Raw genomic sequence first — 14,577 nt, 5'->3', positions numbered from 1 at the left:
TAACTTAATGGCTTTCTGTTCTTGTCTTCACAGTGTTAAGTTTCTAGCATTCGCCTTCTCTCTAAATGGGGAATCAGTAAGCGGTAAACACAAATTTGCAACAGGAGCCACTTAAGCAACAGGTGTGACCCGGATGGACAGTTTAATGGAGATCTGTGGGGTGACAAGAGGGAGACCAGAGGTCAATCATGAATTCAGAAAATATTAGGGTCTGCTCCTCACGTTGTTACCAAAGCAGCCTCTCGGAACTCCAGCACATTTATGGCAACTCACCTTTTCCCCTCACCCACCATTTTTCTCAGACTGAGCATTGCACTGGGAGAGAAAAGGACTCCTGATTACACATTCCAAATGACATATCTCATCGTAGGATTACAGACTCAGTACCCTCTACAGTGCTGAAGAGCTGAGCAGCTTCACAAGTTTCCAGAAGGAAAACAAGAACGCTTTGTCTCTGCAAAGGACCGGATGAACAATGTAGCATCTCTGCTAACATATCGTAGCATTTGTTAGCTGGGGAATAACTTGACTTACTCCATGAAAATTCTGAAAAGAGAAGAATTTATGCATTCAAAGGATCTTCTAGATGTCATTTTTCTCTTGGGTACCCTTCAAATGAAGAAGAGACAGTACATGAGAGGAAAAGCACAGGCGTTTTTTTTCCACAAGCTGTCGCTATTGATCGTATATGTACAGGATTCTGTAACATCCATACTGTCGTCACCCATTTAAGTATAGCACTTGCGTAACTTGTTGGCCACTGAACTTATGTCTTCCATTCAATCGTATCAGACTGAAACACTGCCCTTGGACCGCATCACTCAAAAACGGCGCCAATTATTGAATCAAAGAGATGAAGCACACCAGTTACAGGAATTCCTTGTCAGAAAGTGATGGGAAAAGTGCATTGAATTTATCTCTCATGTACTGTCGGAGAAGCCTGTCCCAGAGTTCCAGAAGGGGTACCAAAGGTCCTGTAGCATGCACGTGCTGAACGACCTTCTGTAATGTTAAGTAAGTCAGGAAAGGGTCATGAATGGGGGGGATGCTTGCCTCTTTATGGTACATTTCACTTAAAGTACTCCTTTAACTGCCACAATGCCATCCTTATGTGCACATTTGAATATTTCAAGTATTTTTTATCATGCCTGATTGATAAAGCACTCAAAAGCGAGGAACAAAATGACTGAAGGAGGCAAACAAAGACTAAGAGATTATTCTGCAGTATTAGATGATTTGGGCCTGAATATGATCTGTAACATATGCTTACAAAAAAAAAACAGAAGAAAACATTCCTGCCACAAGAACACTATTGGGTGGAAAGTCTGAGGTTTTTATTTTGAAAGGGACCACTCAGATTAATGTTTGCCCCTCTATACAAAGGCCAACACTGCCAATTAGGCACAAGAAATCCCAGAAAAATACTGCCTTGTCTCTCTATTGTCCCTCTTGCCGCCAACGAGCGCTTCGCTGGCAAGTCGACGACAAGACAACGACGGCCCGTCAGGGGAGCCCCGGGCGAAGGGGAGAACGAGAGGAAAACGGACCAAGCAGGTGGAGCAACGGAGGAAGTGTACAAAGAGAACAAATCTATATTTTGATAAACAAAACAACTATCTGCATGACTTTGGAGGAGGTTTCTGCACAAAGAGGATCCAGAATGGACACATCGGGGTGGGGGTGGGGGTGGGGGGGCTTTAATCCAATGTGAATGGCAGAAAAGTAACAATGGCGTCGTGAGACCAGTTCAAAGACACAAGTGGGTGTTTTGTCATCGTGTCGGGGGGGAGTCCCTCTGAAGCACCGGGAAGACGTTTTATTTTTTTTGTTTTTTTTCCTGAGAGACGAACGTAAAGACGCAGGGAGGACCAAGGATGGACGCTGAGATGAGAAAAAAAAAAAGATAATGCATTTTTGTACCTTTGTTTACCAGCATGACTACTTTGCATGACTGTCTTTTCTGCAAGCCCTTAGTTAAAGACAAGGGCGCTAGAGATACAAAAAAAAGTATATATAAAATTAATTAAAAAATGTTATATGCAATTCATGTTTTAAAAAAAGATTCTAATGGAAGAGAAGAGCTATATTTTGTTTTGACAAGTTAAAAAAAATGTGAATATTGAAACATGTATGTTTGCAAGGTACACTGAACCATGTTTTGTTTGATGAAATCTCTCTGCTACTACTGCCCTGGATTTTCCTCATAACCGGAGTTTTCGGCCATAGTTTTACTTTGTTCGGCTTCCAACAGTTCGTTTTACTGCCATCCGGTCAACTGCTGCAGCTGGAAGCTTCGCAACAGCGTAACAGGGTGTTTGTTCAAGTCTGCGTTTTCTTTCTGGAATCATTTGCACAATGACCGTAGCAGCGGCGGCGGCAGCAGCAGCAGCAGCTCTAAGACAACAGCTCACAAAAACACAACTCTGATTGCTTGATAAATGCTCATAGTGTGCTTTTTTTTGGCAATAATACAAGAGTTGTCCCGCGATTGTAGCAGGGGACGAGGAGAACCTCCACAGTATCTTCAATGCCTCAGCGTTAAAGATCCACGAGGGCGTTGGAGGCCCCGTGGCAGGATTGTATTGGGATGATCCCATACACTCCAGGGATAATAATGGGTGAAGAAATATTCTATATCGGTGAACAATCAAGAGAGATTTCAGGTTTGCATGGAACCAACTGCCATTCCAAAGTTTGTGTGTGGTCTGAAGGACTCAGGTGTGTCGCCAGTGTGTGGATGTAGGTGTCTCATTTTGTTGCTAACATAATAAATCCTAGTATATAGATGATGATGATGTGAACACCTCGCAGTGATGTGTTAAAATGATAAATAAACGCATGCATTATGACTTGATAATCTCCGTAGGAGCAGCAGAGTCTTGGCGTATCCCCTAATCCCCCCTGACATTGTTGGTCATAAATCCAGTCTTTGAACCTCTGAACACTGTGCCATGTTGTAGAGCAGAAACGTCTTCCTCGGAGAGGCCACCTAAATCTTTTCACACTCGCAGCATCAGTACGAGTGTGCAGAGGTAGCTTGTCGCCATCCCTCCCCCCTCCCCCCGCGCCCCCCTTCAGTTTCTTTTCAGAATGGTCAGGTACTTGCATTGCCCTCATCACCTCCGTGCAGCTGGTTAGTTGGCAACTCATTCCGACACGGGAGCAGCAGCGAGAGAGACCCAGAGCTTCCCAAATGATGTCAGCAATGTGCATTAAGTTGTTGGAAAGACAGGATGAGGGATATCGGTGTCCGCCGAGGGGTAATCGATGCTGAGTGCTCTCCAGGCTTCACAGCCCCTGTGTTGGTTATGGGCCCTGCTGGTTCAGGGCTCCGCTCAGGCAGCTGGACGCTCCTGTGTCCGTTCCTCTGTAGTGCAGTTGGACTTCCTACAACTCAGCTTTTGGTGTGTTGCAAACTGTTCACGGTGTAACAGGTTCTATTAGTCGTATTTGTTGAAAATAAAAAGGAAGGTCTCTCGGTTTTATTTCGGTCCCTTTTTGAAAACTCCCGAGTCCCACTTTGGAAAGTATTAAGCAGTCCTCTGGTTGTCACGAAGGTCCGTATGAATATTTCAGAGGTAAACTAGCAAAAACTTTGCGCTCCACCCGGCCGTAGTCACGGCCAAAGTAGTGTCTGTTTCAGTCCCTCCGTTTCTCTCTAATTAGGTTTGTCTTCATTCTCTCCCAGCTCTGCCCAGCACAGCCTGAGGGAAAAAAAGAAAACTTTCCTTATTCTATTGCATAAAACTGCCATTTGATTTAGTCCCGCCGAGGAGAGTGAGCTACAATGTCGAGAGCGCTAAGTCTGTTTTATTTTCTTAAGTTGGAAGTCTCTGAGAAGACGTTTCCTGTGGAGGGAAGGGGGGTGGGGGGGCAACCACACACCAAAACAACCAATGTGAATCAATGCTAGAGCGGAGCTTAACTATCAGCTACTATGGTGACACTGACTGGCTACCTTAAAGGTACATCCATGGTGATATATATGTTAGGAGTATTCCATTTATTCCTTGTATGTTTTTAATCAACCTCATTTTTTCCCTAACTTTTGAAGACATTGTATGCAATCTGCACCACGTATGCCACTGTTGACACTAACTGTATGCTCCCTGATGATTCAGACGGTTGCAGCCACGTGCGTGGTGGCTTTATGGTTTTCCATAGAGTGACTTAGCAATCACACTAATCTAAGAATATTTTGTTTAACAAAGTGATGATACCAGAGTCGTTTTAAGAGAAATCATACTTATCATACTAATTAGATTTTTATAATATATTTAATATCTTATTTTGATTAGAAATAATATGACTAACATCTCAAAGAGTCATATACATAGTTGTAATAACACAGACTAATGCCATGCATTCATGGAAACATTCCAAAGATACAGTAAATGATGTTCATGCCATTAAGTTGTGTAAAACAGACTTAGGTACTAGTCCATTGTACTTTGGTCTTAGTAGGAGAGTGAATGGTGGGGGGAGGTGGTCACTGATTTTATTTTTGAAATGTCAGAAGACAAAGAGCAACTCATCAACTGTATAAAGTATATTTCAATGGAATGTTCATGAACTTTTTATATTTTGAAGGGGGAAAAAATAGAAACATATCAATAAAGTGTCACAATTGAACATATTTCTACTAATGAGACTTAAAAGGTATGAATGTCAATGCGACCTAATGTGAACTAATCTCCATAGCAGCTTGAATGAACAACTGATTAACAGTCATGAGATGCTTTTTTTTTTCCAGTCATTGAAATTGCTTATCATCATTGAACTGAACTTAAAATAAATGGAAAAGTGACACTGAGGCTCTGTCCATTTGTCTGTAGACTTGCACCACTGTGCACGTCACTCTGCACAAGCCGACACATTCTGAAGCACGGCCACAGTTAGCACGTGCATTGCTCTGTCAGAAACCAGGAAGTGATTGATATAATGTGCTCTGAAGCGAAGACACTTTTGCCTGAGGAATGACAAAGTCGATTTATCATTGAAAGTTTAAGGGTCGGGTCTATTTTGATTTCCAGGAACGCCGACTGTCAGGAATCATTTTTAGCAAGCTGAATGTTACATGAGGCCGTCCAAGCTGTCATATAATTGTACCCTATAAGTTTGCGGTCATCTGCTGCATGACATCTGAGAAAGGCGAGGTAGAGGCTGTTTCCCTTTATGCTGCATGTTGCCATCAGGTAGCAGTGACTCTGCATGTGAGACTGGACATCGACATGAGGATCGTTCTGAGCTTCTCCCCTGTGAACCGAGAGCTGATTGTAGTTTATGGGCCTGTGTGGGCTAATGAGCCTACGGGATGGGGTGGGGAGGTAAAGGGGGGTTGTAGGGTCTCCTGAGGCACATTTCTAAACTGAGGTACATGATAAATTATGTGTCAAAAAGACCCCAAATGAAGGTCTAGTATGAGTCCAAAATATAGACCTGGTACCAAATCATGAAATCAGCAGGGAAGCCATGTCTTTTTGGCCATGTCGGCCACATATGAGTAACTAGACAGACGGGGAAAAACCAAAACGTTTCGTTAAGATATATTAAATCTGTGAATATATCTGCAAATGCTAAATAATCCAAGTCTTCTTCCGAATGGTGCTGAAGAGCTAACTGTTGTATTGGTTTAAGCTCACACAACGTATCATGGACAACCGACATCGGAGTATCATCTAAATTTGATGTTTCTACAAGTCTCTTCATTCTGCCTTTCAAAACCCAACATTAAAACTCAATAGTATAATATCTTCTACCTTTTGTTGCTGAAAAAAATCATGTGGGAACGTAACAAAGAGCCGAGAGTGCAGTATGTGTGCAGCAAAAGAACAGCGAGGCCAAGCCTGCAGAGACCGCAGCGTGTCCTCCTTTGTGCTAGAGTTGCCCTCTAGTGGTGAACTGCAGTACTCGCTGTATTTATGGATGATGCTTTTGTGACTCCTAAACGCAAATTAATGTATCCAAGTCGCAGTTGCATCTTTCTGGATTTTTATTTTAAACAAACAGTAAAAGGCTGGATTATCTCAAGAGCTGTAGATAATTTGATAATGAAAGGATCATTGTTTTAAGACTGATAGGTTAAAAGCTGTTTGTTTGCCTATAGATAAATAATAGTAATACTAACAAAATAATAAGAACATTATTATTGTTGTTGTTATTATTATTGTAGTGAAATATATAGCCTAATAATAATAAGTAAAGCTTCTTGGTCTTCAATCATGGCTCCAGCCAGAACACACATGGCATGATTTATTTATTTTTTATAGTTTTAATAGTCTGATGAGAAACTGAGTGAGTCAGTTTACACACATATTGGAATAATAATTAACGGAGGGTCGAGGTTTGCCATCTGTTAGGGAGGGTTTGGCAGTTTGCTTTAACATCATTGTCTCCCTCAGTCGCTTGACCATGTATTTGCTGCAGATTTGTTGCAGCTACCTCACATGTCCTTGATTTCACTCTATCCCTGGCGAGCAGAGTGTGTCAAATGCTTGCCCGTAACTGTCTGCCTCCCCTGTGTGCAGTGCAAGCTCTGCCAGGAAAAGTTTTTGGAGCATAATACATTTTAATACCTTTGAATTGCACCCAATTCTGAAAAGTAAGACCCCTCATGGAACGCCCGATATCCCCATGTGACCAATGGAGTTTCATCTCTGTTTAGTACAGGCCTGCTGCTCGGGGTCATACAGGCAGGAGTTGCTCGTGGTTGTGAGGGAGCCAACTGATCTGCGTGTTGATTGGTTCGGAGTGAGTCTGAGACTGGCACTTTTAGGTTACCATGAGTGGCGACACCCTCACGTCGGTAGAGTAATTAACCATTGCAGTGCTGAGGAGCATGAACACAAAGCTTACAGCGTAGTTCTGGAGTTTTTCTGCTATTTTTGCTGAAGTAACTATGAAGCCCAATAGCTGTTTTTGGTCCCTTTACCAAGGCAACCACACTGGTCAGTTTGGGGATCTTAATGAGCCCGATGCTGGTGGAACAAGTTGCACCAGCCCTGTAGATGCATTTGCATTCATCTGATTTTCTGGTTGACTGAAATATCTCTCCACTTCCTGCATTTACATTTGAAAAATGAATCAGTGAAAGTCTGTCTGTGAACTACAAAATTTCATTAAATGTAACAACAAATCAGAACTTCACAATTGAGTATTTGAAAAAAGTAGTTGACAAAACAGGTCTTGTTGCTACAGTCATACATACAGTCCTGCTTTTTAAAAAAAATTATTATTATTTATTTAAAATACAACACTCTGGAGATGTTAAAAGATCTCTTCTGGTCAGAGAGCAATGCTCATTAGAGAGGGTAACACCGAGCAGTGCCAGGCAGAGGTGATATTTGATAGGAGGTGGAAGGTTGTGTTGCTCCATAGCTGAAATGGAGGGAATGGACTGGGAGGGGTTATAGAGGTCCAGCAGAGATTGAATTTCAACAGGACAGCATTCGCCCCAAAAAATGTTAGGGCAGACAGTGTGAGGCAGCAAAGGACAGGACAACTGGAAGAGTCCACAACAGGACAGTCCATGCACTGACGGCGCTAAGGTGGAGGAGCTGGAAGGACACCGCGTGAGCTCCAGGACATCCTGTAAAAAATGTAAGGTGATTTATCATTTGGCCTTCGGTTGCTGTTAGCAGCTACTTTACACTTGTGAGTCAACAATTTTCCTTTTCATCAGGGTGAAACTATAACTTGGGATCGGCCATCTTGTCCCTTCAAAGCGGATGCATGTGAATGTTTACCAGTGATGAAGAACTACAAGTGCAGACACTGGTGCAGTGTCTCCCCTTAAATCCTTCTAAAGCACCTCACCTCAACCCCTCAGTGACTGAGATATCGCTCTGGTTCCAGAAGAGTTCGCTTTAAGTGCGTTGGTCATACAGTGTGCTGTGTTCTCCCACCTGGCATGGACTGCAGTGACCCCCATGAGGAAGAAACAAGCAACAGAAGGAAAGATGGAGAGGATCACAAACAGATGAAGAACCAACTCAACATTGAAGAGAAAGGAGAAAAGGAGCTCGAAGGAAATGAGAAAGAGAAGAGAAGGGAGAGTCGGCGGTCTGGGATGATCTGGAGGAGTGGATGGGCACTGAGCGAGAGGTTGGCCATCAATGTTTCAGGGATGCGTTACGAAACTCAGCTGCGCACTTTAGCACAGTTCCCCAACTCCCTGCTTGGCGACCCCAGACGAAGGTCCCGCTACTTTGACCCAATCAGAAACGAATTGTTCCTGGATCGCAACCGGGCCTGCTTTGATGCCATTCTGTATTTTTACCAGTCAGGTGGGAGGCTTCGGCGGCCCACCAACATACCTCTGGACATCTTCATGGATGAGCTCATCTTCTACGAGCTGGGAGAGGAGATCATGAACCGTTTCAAAGAGGACGAAGGCTTTCCCAAAGAGGAGGTGACCCCACTGCCCACCAATGAAATCCAGAGGAAACTGTGGATGCTGTTTGAACACCCCGAGTCCTCGTCAGGCGCCCGGATTATAGCGATCATCAGCGTCATGGTCATTGTGGTGTCCATCCTTATCTTCTGCTTGGAGACTCTGCCCGACTTCCAGGGTGAGAAAGGCACAAAAGAGGTGGGACGAGTTCCAAATTCTTTTAAAGGATCCATATATTGCTCCTTAAAAGTTACTTCATTCTGTCATAGCCTTGTGCTCATTAATGGAAGTGTGTGACTGAAACATGATATGGCAGGAAGCAGGTAAACACACACTTGTAGTGGTTACAGTGTGTGAAGAGGAAAACTACTGCCATGTGTAAAACTATTTGCCAGTATGTCTGGAAGCAGACCAGCGAGAGGGAGGGATACTACTGAAACCTGATGGTGCGATTATTTTTGTCAGCTGTTAAATTTGATACACTTAAATTCAGGAAGTGCTAAAGGGTAAAAAGAGTAACCTGTGGAGCTTCAAATACTGATATAAGCAGAGAAGAAGGGAAGTTTAACGTGGTAATGAAAGGTCAAACAAGTGACCCACCACACAGGCAAAGGTGAAACGAAACCTTCCAGCGGCTTAGATCTTGAGAGCGAATGGTCTGTATGGATGAGCAGCGTACGCTGGGTCGTGTTAACACGTTCTTCCCAGACAGCAGGACTGGGCCAGGTCAGCAGCAGACACAGCAAACAATTACTGGCCTGCAGCAGCCCGAGGAGACAGTGATAAAGGTGGAGATGGATGAGAGGCTCTCCTCTTTCTCCCTAGAGATCTCACAGGTTTATATTTAGACTCTGTATCAGACCGTGGAGCAGATCAACATGTAGATGTGCACCATTGGCAAATAAACACTCGGACCAACGTGCCACTCAAAGAAATGCAGATCTGTTCGATTTGCCGCGCAGATCTTTTTGTTGCACGACAAATATCCTTCCACATATACTCGTGTGCACTTTTATAAGGCCCATTTGAACAGCCGCCATCCTGAAGGTTTCAGTTCAAAGTGACAGGGAAGACGGGAAGACAGGTGTGCTGAAAACCCGATCAGTGCGGCCGGGATTGAAATTTAATGCTGTAGATGTCAGTCATTTTTATGATGTTGTCATGGGGGCTATCATAGAAAAGGTTTATGGTTTCTTCATATCAAAGTGAAAGCAAGTTGCATTAATATAGGAAATCGTGCATCTTTAAAGGGCAGTATGTGCATCAAATTTATAGGTTTCATTTTTTTTTAAGTCTTTTATTTATACTTGTAACATAGCAGGTTATATTTTAATTTAAGCAGGGGGCAAGCTTGTAAAGTACACAGTGAAGCTCAACTAAAATAGATGGAGTCACACCAAAAACTACTTTTAATGAAGGAATAGTTTGATCATGTAGCAGGTTTGTTACATGTAAAGAGCCATTATATTTTATTAACATGTAATATTTATGTCTGTCTTCGACAGGGGCAAATTTACAGACACCCCTCACAGCCAAAGAATGTGTCTGAGAACCTTCCTCCTCCACCAAGTGTTTTCCATGACCCCTTCTTCGTTGTGGAGACCATATGCATATGCTGGTTCTCTTTTGAGCTCATCATGCGCTTCAGTTGCTCACCAAGTAAGATGTCCTTCTTCAAGGACATCATGAACATCATTGATTTCAGCGCCATCTTGCCTTATTTTGTCACTCTGGGAACAGAACTAGCCAAGGACAATGATACCTCTCCAACCGCCTCTCTGGCCATCATCAGGGTCATCAGGTTGGTGAGGGTTTTCAGGATCTTCAAGCTGTCCCGTCACTCCAAGGGCCTCCAAATCCTCGGCCAGACGCTGAGGGCCAGCATGCGCGAGCTGGGCCTGCTTATATTTTTCCTTTTCATTGGCGTCATTCTCTTCTCCAGCGCCATCTATTTTGCCGAGGCTGACCACACCAACACAGCCTTTGTCAGTATCCCGCACGCCTTCTGGTGGGCGGTTGTGACCATGACCACGGTGGGCTATGGTGATATGCACCCAGAGACTGTGTGGGGTAAGCTGGTGGGCTCGATGTGCGCCATTGCTGGTGTGCTTACCATCTCCCTTCCAGTGCCCGTCATTGTGTCCAACTTCAGCTACTTTTACCATCGGGAGACGGAATGTGAGGATCGAACCGAGTACACCCACGTCAAAACCAGCCTATGGGACAATGAGGACTCTGAGAGAGAGGAACTCGAGCAAGAGAATAGGTGTCCAGAAGATTATTACCCCACTGATGGCATCTGCAGCCCTTTGAATGGCACCCTATTAGGTGGCCTCTGCACAGGGCAGAACAAGGAAGGAAACATGTACCTGAGGGAACCCCTGGTTACTCAAGTTTAGGTTGGATTAGACCAGTTGAGCAACATGAACACTGTTTTACACAACTGTAAGTGCCAAGGAATGAAATGGAGTAGAATTAACATCCATTTATGTAACTTTTTTTTTTCTTACAGCACTTGCAGCCAAATGTCTTCATAAGCTAGTGTTTTGTATCAATGTGCCGAAAATACTGCAGCTTTTATACTCTCAGGGTCATGAGACATTTATTTATTAACGCTTTTACCTGATGTTGAAAATATGAAGCGGTTCTCTCTATTGCTGTCTCAGCATTGTCACTTTAATGGCGCTTTAGCAGGAGCTGAGAGACCATTGCCAAAAAAGGCGTCATGCACCATCAAAATGCAACTGTGACCGTCTGCGAGACCTCATGGAAACCGAGACCGCATTCTCAACATTTTCCTGCTCATCGTTCACGTGTGTAGTTTTCCCTTATGTAACCTGAAGCAACGTACTTGTGCTTTCTTGTGTCTTAACAGTGTATCTAATAAAATGGAGAGTGTTTGCGTCGGCCAAATGTCTGTGATTGGCGATTAAAATACGCACGCTTTGTTTTTAATAAAGATTATATTTTATTAAGTTTGCTAAAATCAGCTGTGCTATCATTTTACCTATACGGTAAATCAAAGCTCAATTGTTGATACAGAGGAGAGACCTGTTGATAATAACAGTGTTATTTTAGGATCCGAACAATAGCAGGAATGTTCAAACCACTACATGGTCGACCGTACATTTAATCTCAGGCATCGGCCTGGCTGACTCTGAGATACTCTTGTGTTTGGCATTTGACCTTTCTCACTGCTACTAAGCTGTTAGAAGCAACAGCTTCCAACATCATTCATATAGCTCTCAATTTCACTGAAATACTTTCCACTGTGATGACCTATGGAAGGTATGCATTGCAGTGTAACACAGCAAGTGCAAAATGTTCCTGTTGAAATTTACCATTGCTGTCCTTTTCATGCTCAGACAAACAGAATATGTCTGAGGACTACAAGCACAGTGTTTTCCTGTAATTTTGCCTTAACCGCAATGCAAATATATGGTCTATCTATATATAGACTGGAACTGTGAACTAATTTAATGGCAGGATTACGTCTTCCCTTTGCTATGGTATCTATAACTGATGACATCATCACACTGCGGCTCAGATGTTTTATAGAGCCTGGCCTATTTCTATCATTAGTCGCTTGTCCACTAGAGGGAGATCTAGTTCTCTCAGCAAGGCTGACCCGAGACCATTCCCTGCCAATTAAAATAATCGGAGTCCTCCTACGTTTCCCACGGAAATAGTTGTTTTCCAACAGAAAAGACAAACATCATTAGAATTTACACTGTGTTTATTCTCCTTCTCTCTCTTTACACCCACATAATACAAACATGGACTTTAAATACATGAGAACCGCCCTGCAGCACGAGCCAATTTCTGCCGCTGAACAAGCATGACTTCAAATGATCAGCTTTAGGAAGCCAAATGAATCCATAGTTAAATAACAATTATTTACGCAATAAATAAATAACTTACAATACAATTTTTGGTCAATCTCAGCATAAAATCAAGTCTGCAGGTTCAACCTGGTCTTCTTCAAAACCAAAATACAAATATAGCACTCCTTGCTTCTTATTTTTGTCACTTGTCCCCTGAAAACTGAGGACTGACCATCGCATTTAAATCCATTCCAAGAAGATCATCAGAGTCAATGTTAAAATATCTCTGTTGGTTTGATGGTGGTTCAGACATGCTCTCCTCTGCCAGTGTATTCCTGAGCGGCAGGAAACGAGTGAAGGGGACTGTGTGCTGGTCTGGAGATTGTTTAGGTGCCAGAGACACAGGAGTTCCGTTGTGCAGGGACAGGAAGCGAGTGTATCCATCTGCCAGCAACACTTCCCTGAAAGTGCAGTCGGCCTCAGTGGGGTGCCTCTGAAATAGACAACGTATGAATACAGGGAAGGACATGAAAATCTACTAATATAAATGTGCGTGCATTGTGTAGTGCGTGTTTATCATGTACCTGCCCCCATAAACGGCCTCTGCTGTCCATACAGAGAAACAGAGAAGACGATTTTCCTCGGATGACGACATGGCCGTTTCTGACTGACTTCAGTTCCAGCACACCTGGAAGCACGCAGTGGTCAACAAGCTTTTTTCATTTTTGTGCACCGTTTGGCCCGAGCATAGTCACACCAGTTCCGAAATACTCACTGTTCGCCGTCTGGACATCACTCCCGGAAACGCTTCCATCTGTGCTCATCTGCAGATACATCCCTCGCCTTTGATTATCTGTACCAAAGAGGAAGAAACCATCATTACAGTGGACTCAGGTGAGTGCAGGACGGCTCAGCAAACCAGGCGTACCTGTGTAGAGGTGGATGCCTCTGCCATGACTGTCAAAGGATAAGAGCGGGTTGGAGTCAGGGAGATAAAACAATAGAGAGGAGGGAAGTGAGATGATGAAGAGGAGAGCAGAGAGGCCCAGGAAAGAGTCACGTTGAACCATTTGGAAGGGGAAAAAAGTGCAGTTTGAATAAATAAATAAATAAATTAATAAATAAATAAATAACAAAAGCTTAATACAAAAAAGTACAACAAACAGAAAAAAGGTATGGTCCTCCAGAAGTGATCTCTTCAATAAATTTCCAAACAGGAGAAACTTTTGAGCCCTTTTAAAGGGGTTTGGGGAAGGAGGTCCTCCTCTGGGTGAGAGCAATGCATGAGTCAGATCTTTCTACATAATTAAGGAATGATTTAAGCTGAGAGGAAGACCTGTGTTCAAACACTATGTATGGACTTCTTCCGCCTCCTTTACAGTCAGAGCATCTTCTTCCCTCAAGTCAAGTGGGGTAGAATTTTCCGATTCTGCTCCTCCTTTCTCCTTTTTTGTGCATATCAGTCATTTACTGCATTCTATCAAATTACCGTCAACTGCTTGGAATTTTAATTTTATTGTGTTTTAGTTTGACATTCAGTGTTATTTTCTTGTTTTTGACGGTATGAATGATGACTGGATTTCCACTTCAGAAATACACACATTTCACAACTGGACCAAATCACACAAATGCCTGCGTCATTTTGCAAAAGAAATTGTGATGAGACCTTTGCAAGAGCCTTTTTATAGTGTTTATGTTATTGTGAAAGGTGTGTGCTGGTGAGAGAGAAGCAGATTTCCAAGAAGACGGCGGGTGTTTATGCGTCTGCAGCTGTGCAGTTGTCTGAGGGGCTGCACGTCACGCCTGTGAAGTCAAGGGTTCTGTGGCAAACATGTAAAGTTCTTCAAAAGTGCCTCGACGCCTCGTTTCCTTTCATTGTGGCCTTTCACGTTTCACGTTTGACAAAATGATACTTACAAAAGGTGGAGGTTTCAACACATTCATGACATTCATTTTAGTTTTAAAAATATTTCCTTTAAACAGTCAATATGTAAACTCTTAAAAAAGAGAAAGCATGTATTAACATGCATTTTTAGTGTATAATGAGCCATTCCCCCTCATGATGATGCCAACTCGCCACACATTGAGGTGGTGCTCGTATTGCTATAAAAAGCTATAATATTAACCTCTTTTTTTTGCGTTTTGCTGACTTTTATAGTCATAAAAAAGGTCATATTCCTATGCTATTTATTTAAAGCAACAAGTATTATTTTACAGAGAATCTTTGCAGGCTTCCTTGTTGGTGACTTCCTGATTTCCTGTTCTGAATCCCATCAGGAGCATCCCTGTACCTACAATGTCCAGGTTGTCGAAAAAACATTTGACATTTTATTTATTTATTGACATTTACTCATCCATTTC

General features: G+C 42.9%; 3 protein-coding genes across 8 annotated transcripts in view; 2 read left to right on the top strand and 1 right to left on the bottom strand.

Annotated features, from left to right (window-relative positions):
* LOC101072757 (potassium voltage-gated channel subfamily C member 1-like) overlaps positions 1–3,858 on the top strand; it is a 37,137-nt gene extending 33,279 nt beyond the window's left edge. For all 5 annotated transcript variants that reach the window (XM_003961288.3, XM_011603311.2, XM_029832988.1 and 2 more), the window contains one exon: positions 34–3,858. Coding sequence is in view for 1 of the 5 variants with exons in the window: in XM_011603311.2 (XP_011601613.1) it covers positions 34–47 (14 nt within the window). In the remaining 4 variants the exon portion in view is untranslated. The remainder of the gene's footprint in view (positions 1–33) is intronic.
* Positions 3,859–7,409: 3,551 nt separating this feature from the next.
* Positions 7,410–11,305, top strand: LOC101073116 (potassium voltage-gated channel subfamily A member 1). Of its 2 annotated transcripts, none has more exons than XM_029851105.1 (3): positions 7,410–7,599; positions 7,682–8,590; positions 9,898–11,305. In XM_029851105.1, the coding sequence occupies exons 2-3, from the start codon at positions 7,910–7,912 to the stop codon at positions 10,789–10,791; spliced, it is 1,575 nt and encodes a 524-aa protein (XP_029706965.1). In that variant the 5' UTR covers positions 7,410–7,599; positions 7,682–7,909; the 3' UTR covers positions 10,792–11,305. The 2 variants fall into 2 exon arrangements, with proteins under 2 accessions (XP_029706965.1, XP_029706967.1); XM_029851107.1 differs by lacking the exon at positions 7,410–7,599 and having other exon boundaries at positions 7,939–8,196; positions 8,282–8,590.
* A 1,113-nt stretch (positions 11,306–12,418) lies between these two features.
* On the bottom strand, positions 12,419–13,061 carry fgf21 (fibroblast growth factor 21). Its single transcript, XM_003961290.2, has 3 exons — positions 12,992–13,061; positions 12,801–12,904; positions 12,419–12,709 (listed from the first exon to the last, which is right to left on the bottom strand). The coding sequence occupies exons 1-3, from the start codon at positions 13,050–13,052 to the stop codon at positions 12,419–12,421; spliced, it is 456 nt and encodes a 151-aa protein (XP_003961339.1). The 5' UTR covers positions 13,053–13,061.
* Between the last annotated feature and the right edge of the window lie 1,516 nt (positions 13,062–14,577).

This window comes from Takifugu rubripes, chromosome 1 (genome assembly GCF_901000725.2).
Source record: "Takifugu rubripes chromosome 1, fTakRub1.2, whole genome shotgun sequence".
Classification (NCBI taxonomy): domain Eukaryota; kingdom Metazoa; phylum Chordata; class Actinopteri; order Tetraodontiformes; family Tetraodontidae; genus Takifugu; species Takifugu rubripes.
The sequence above is the reverse complement of the archived record's forward strand: the minus strand, read 5'-3'. Positions and strand labels throughout refer to the sequence as shown.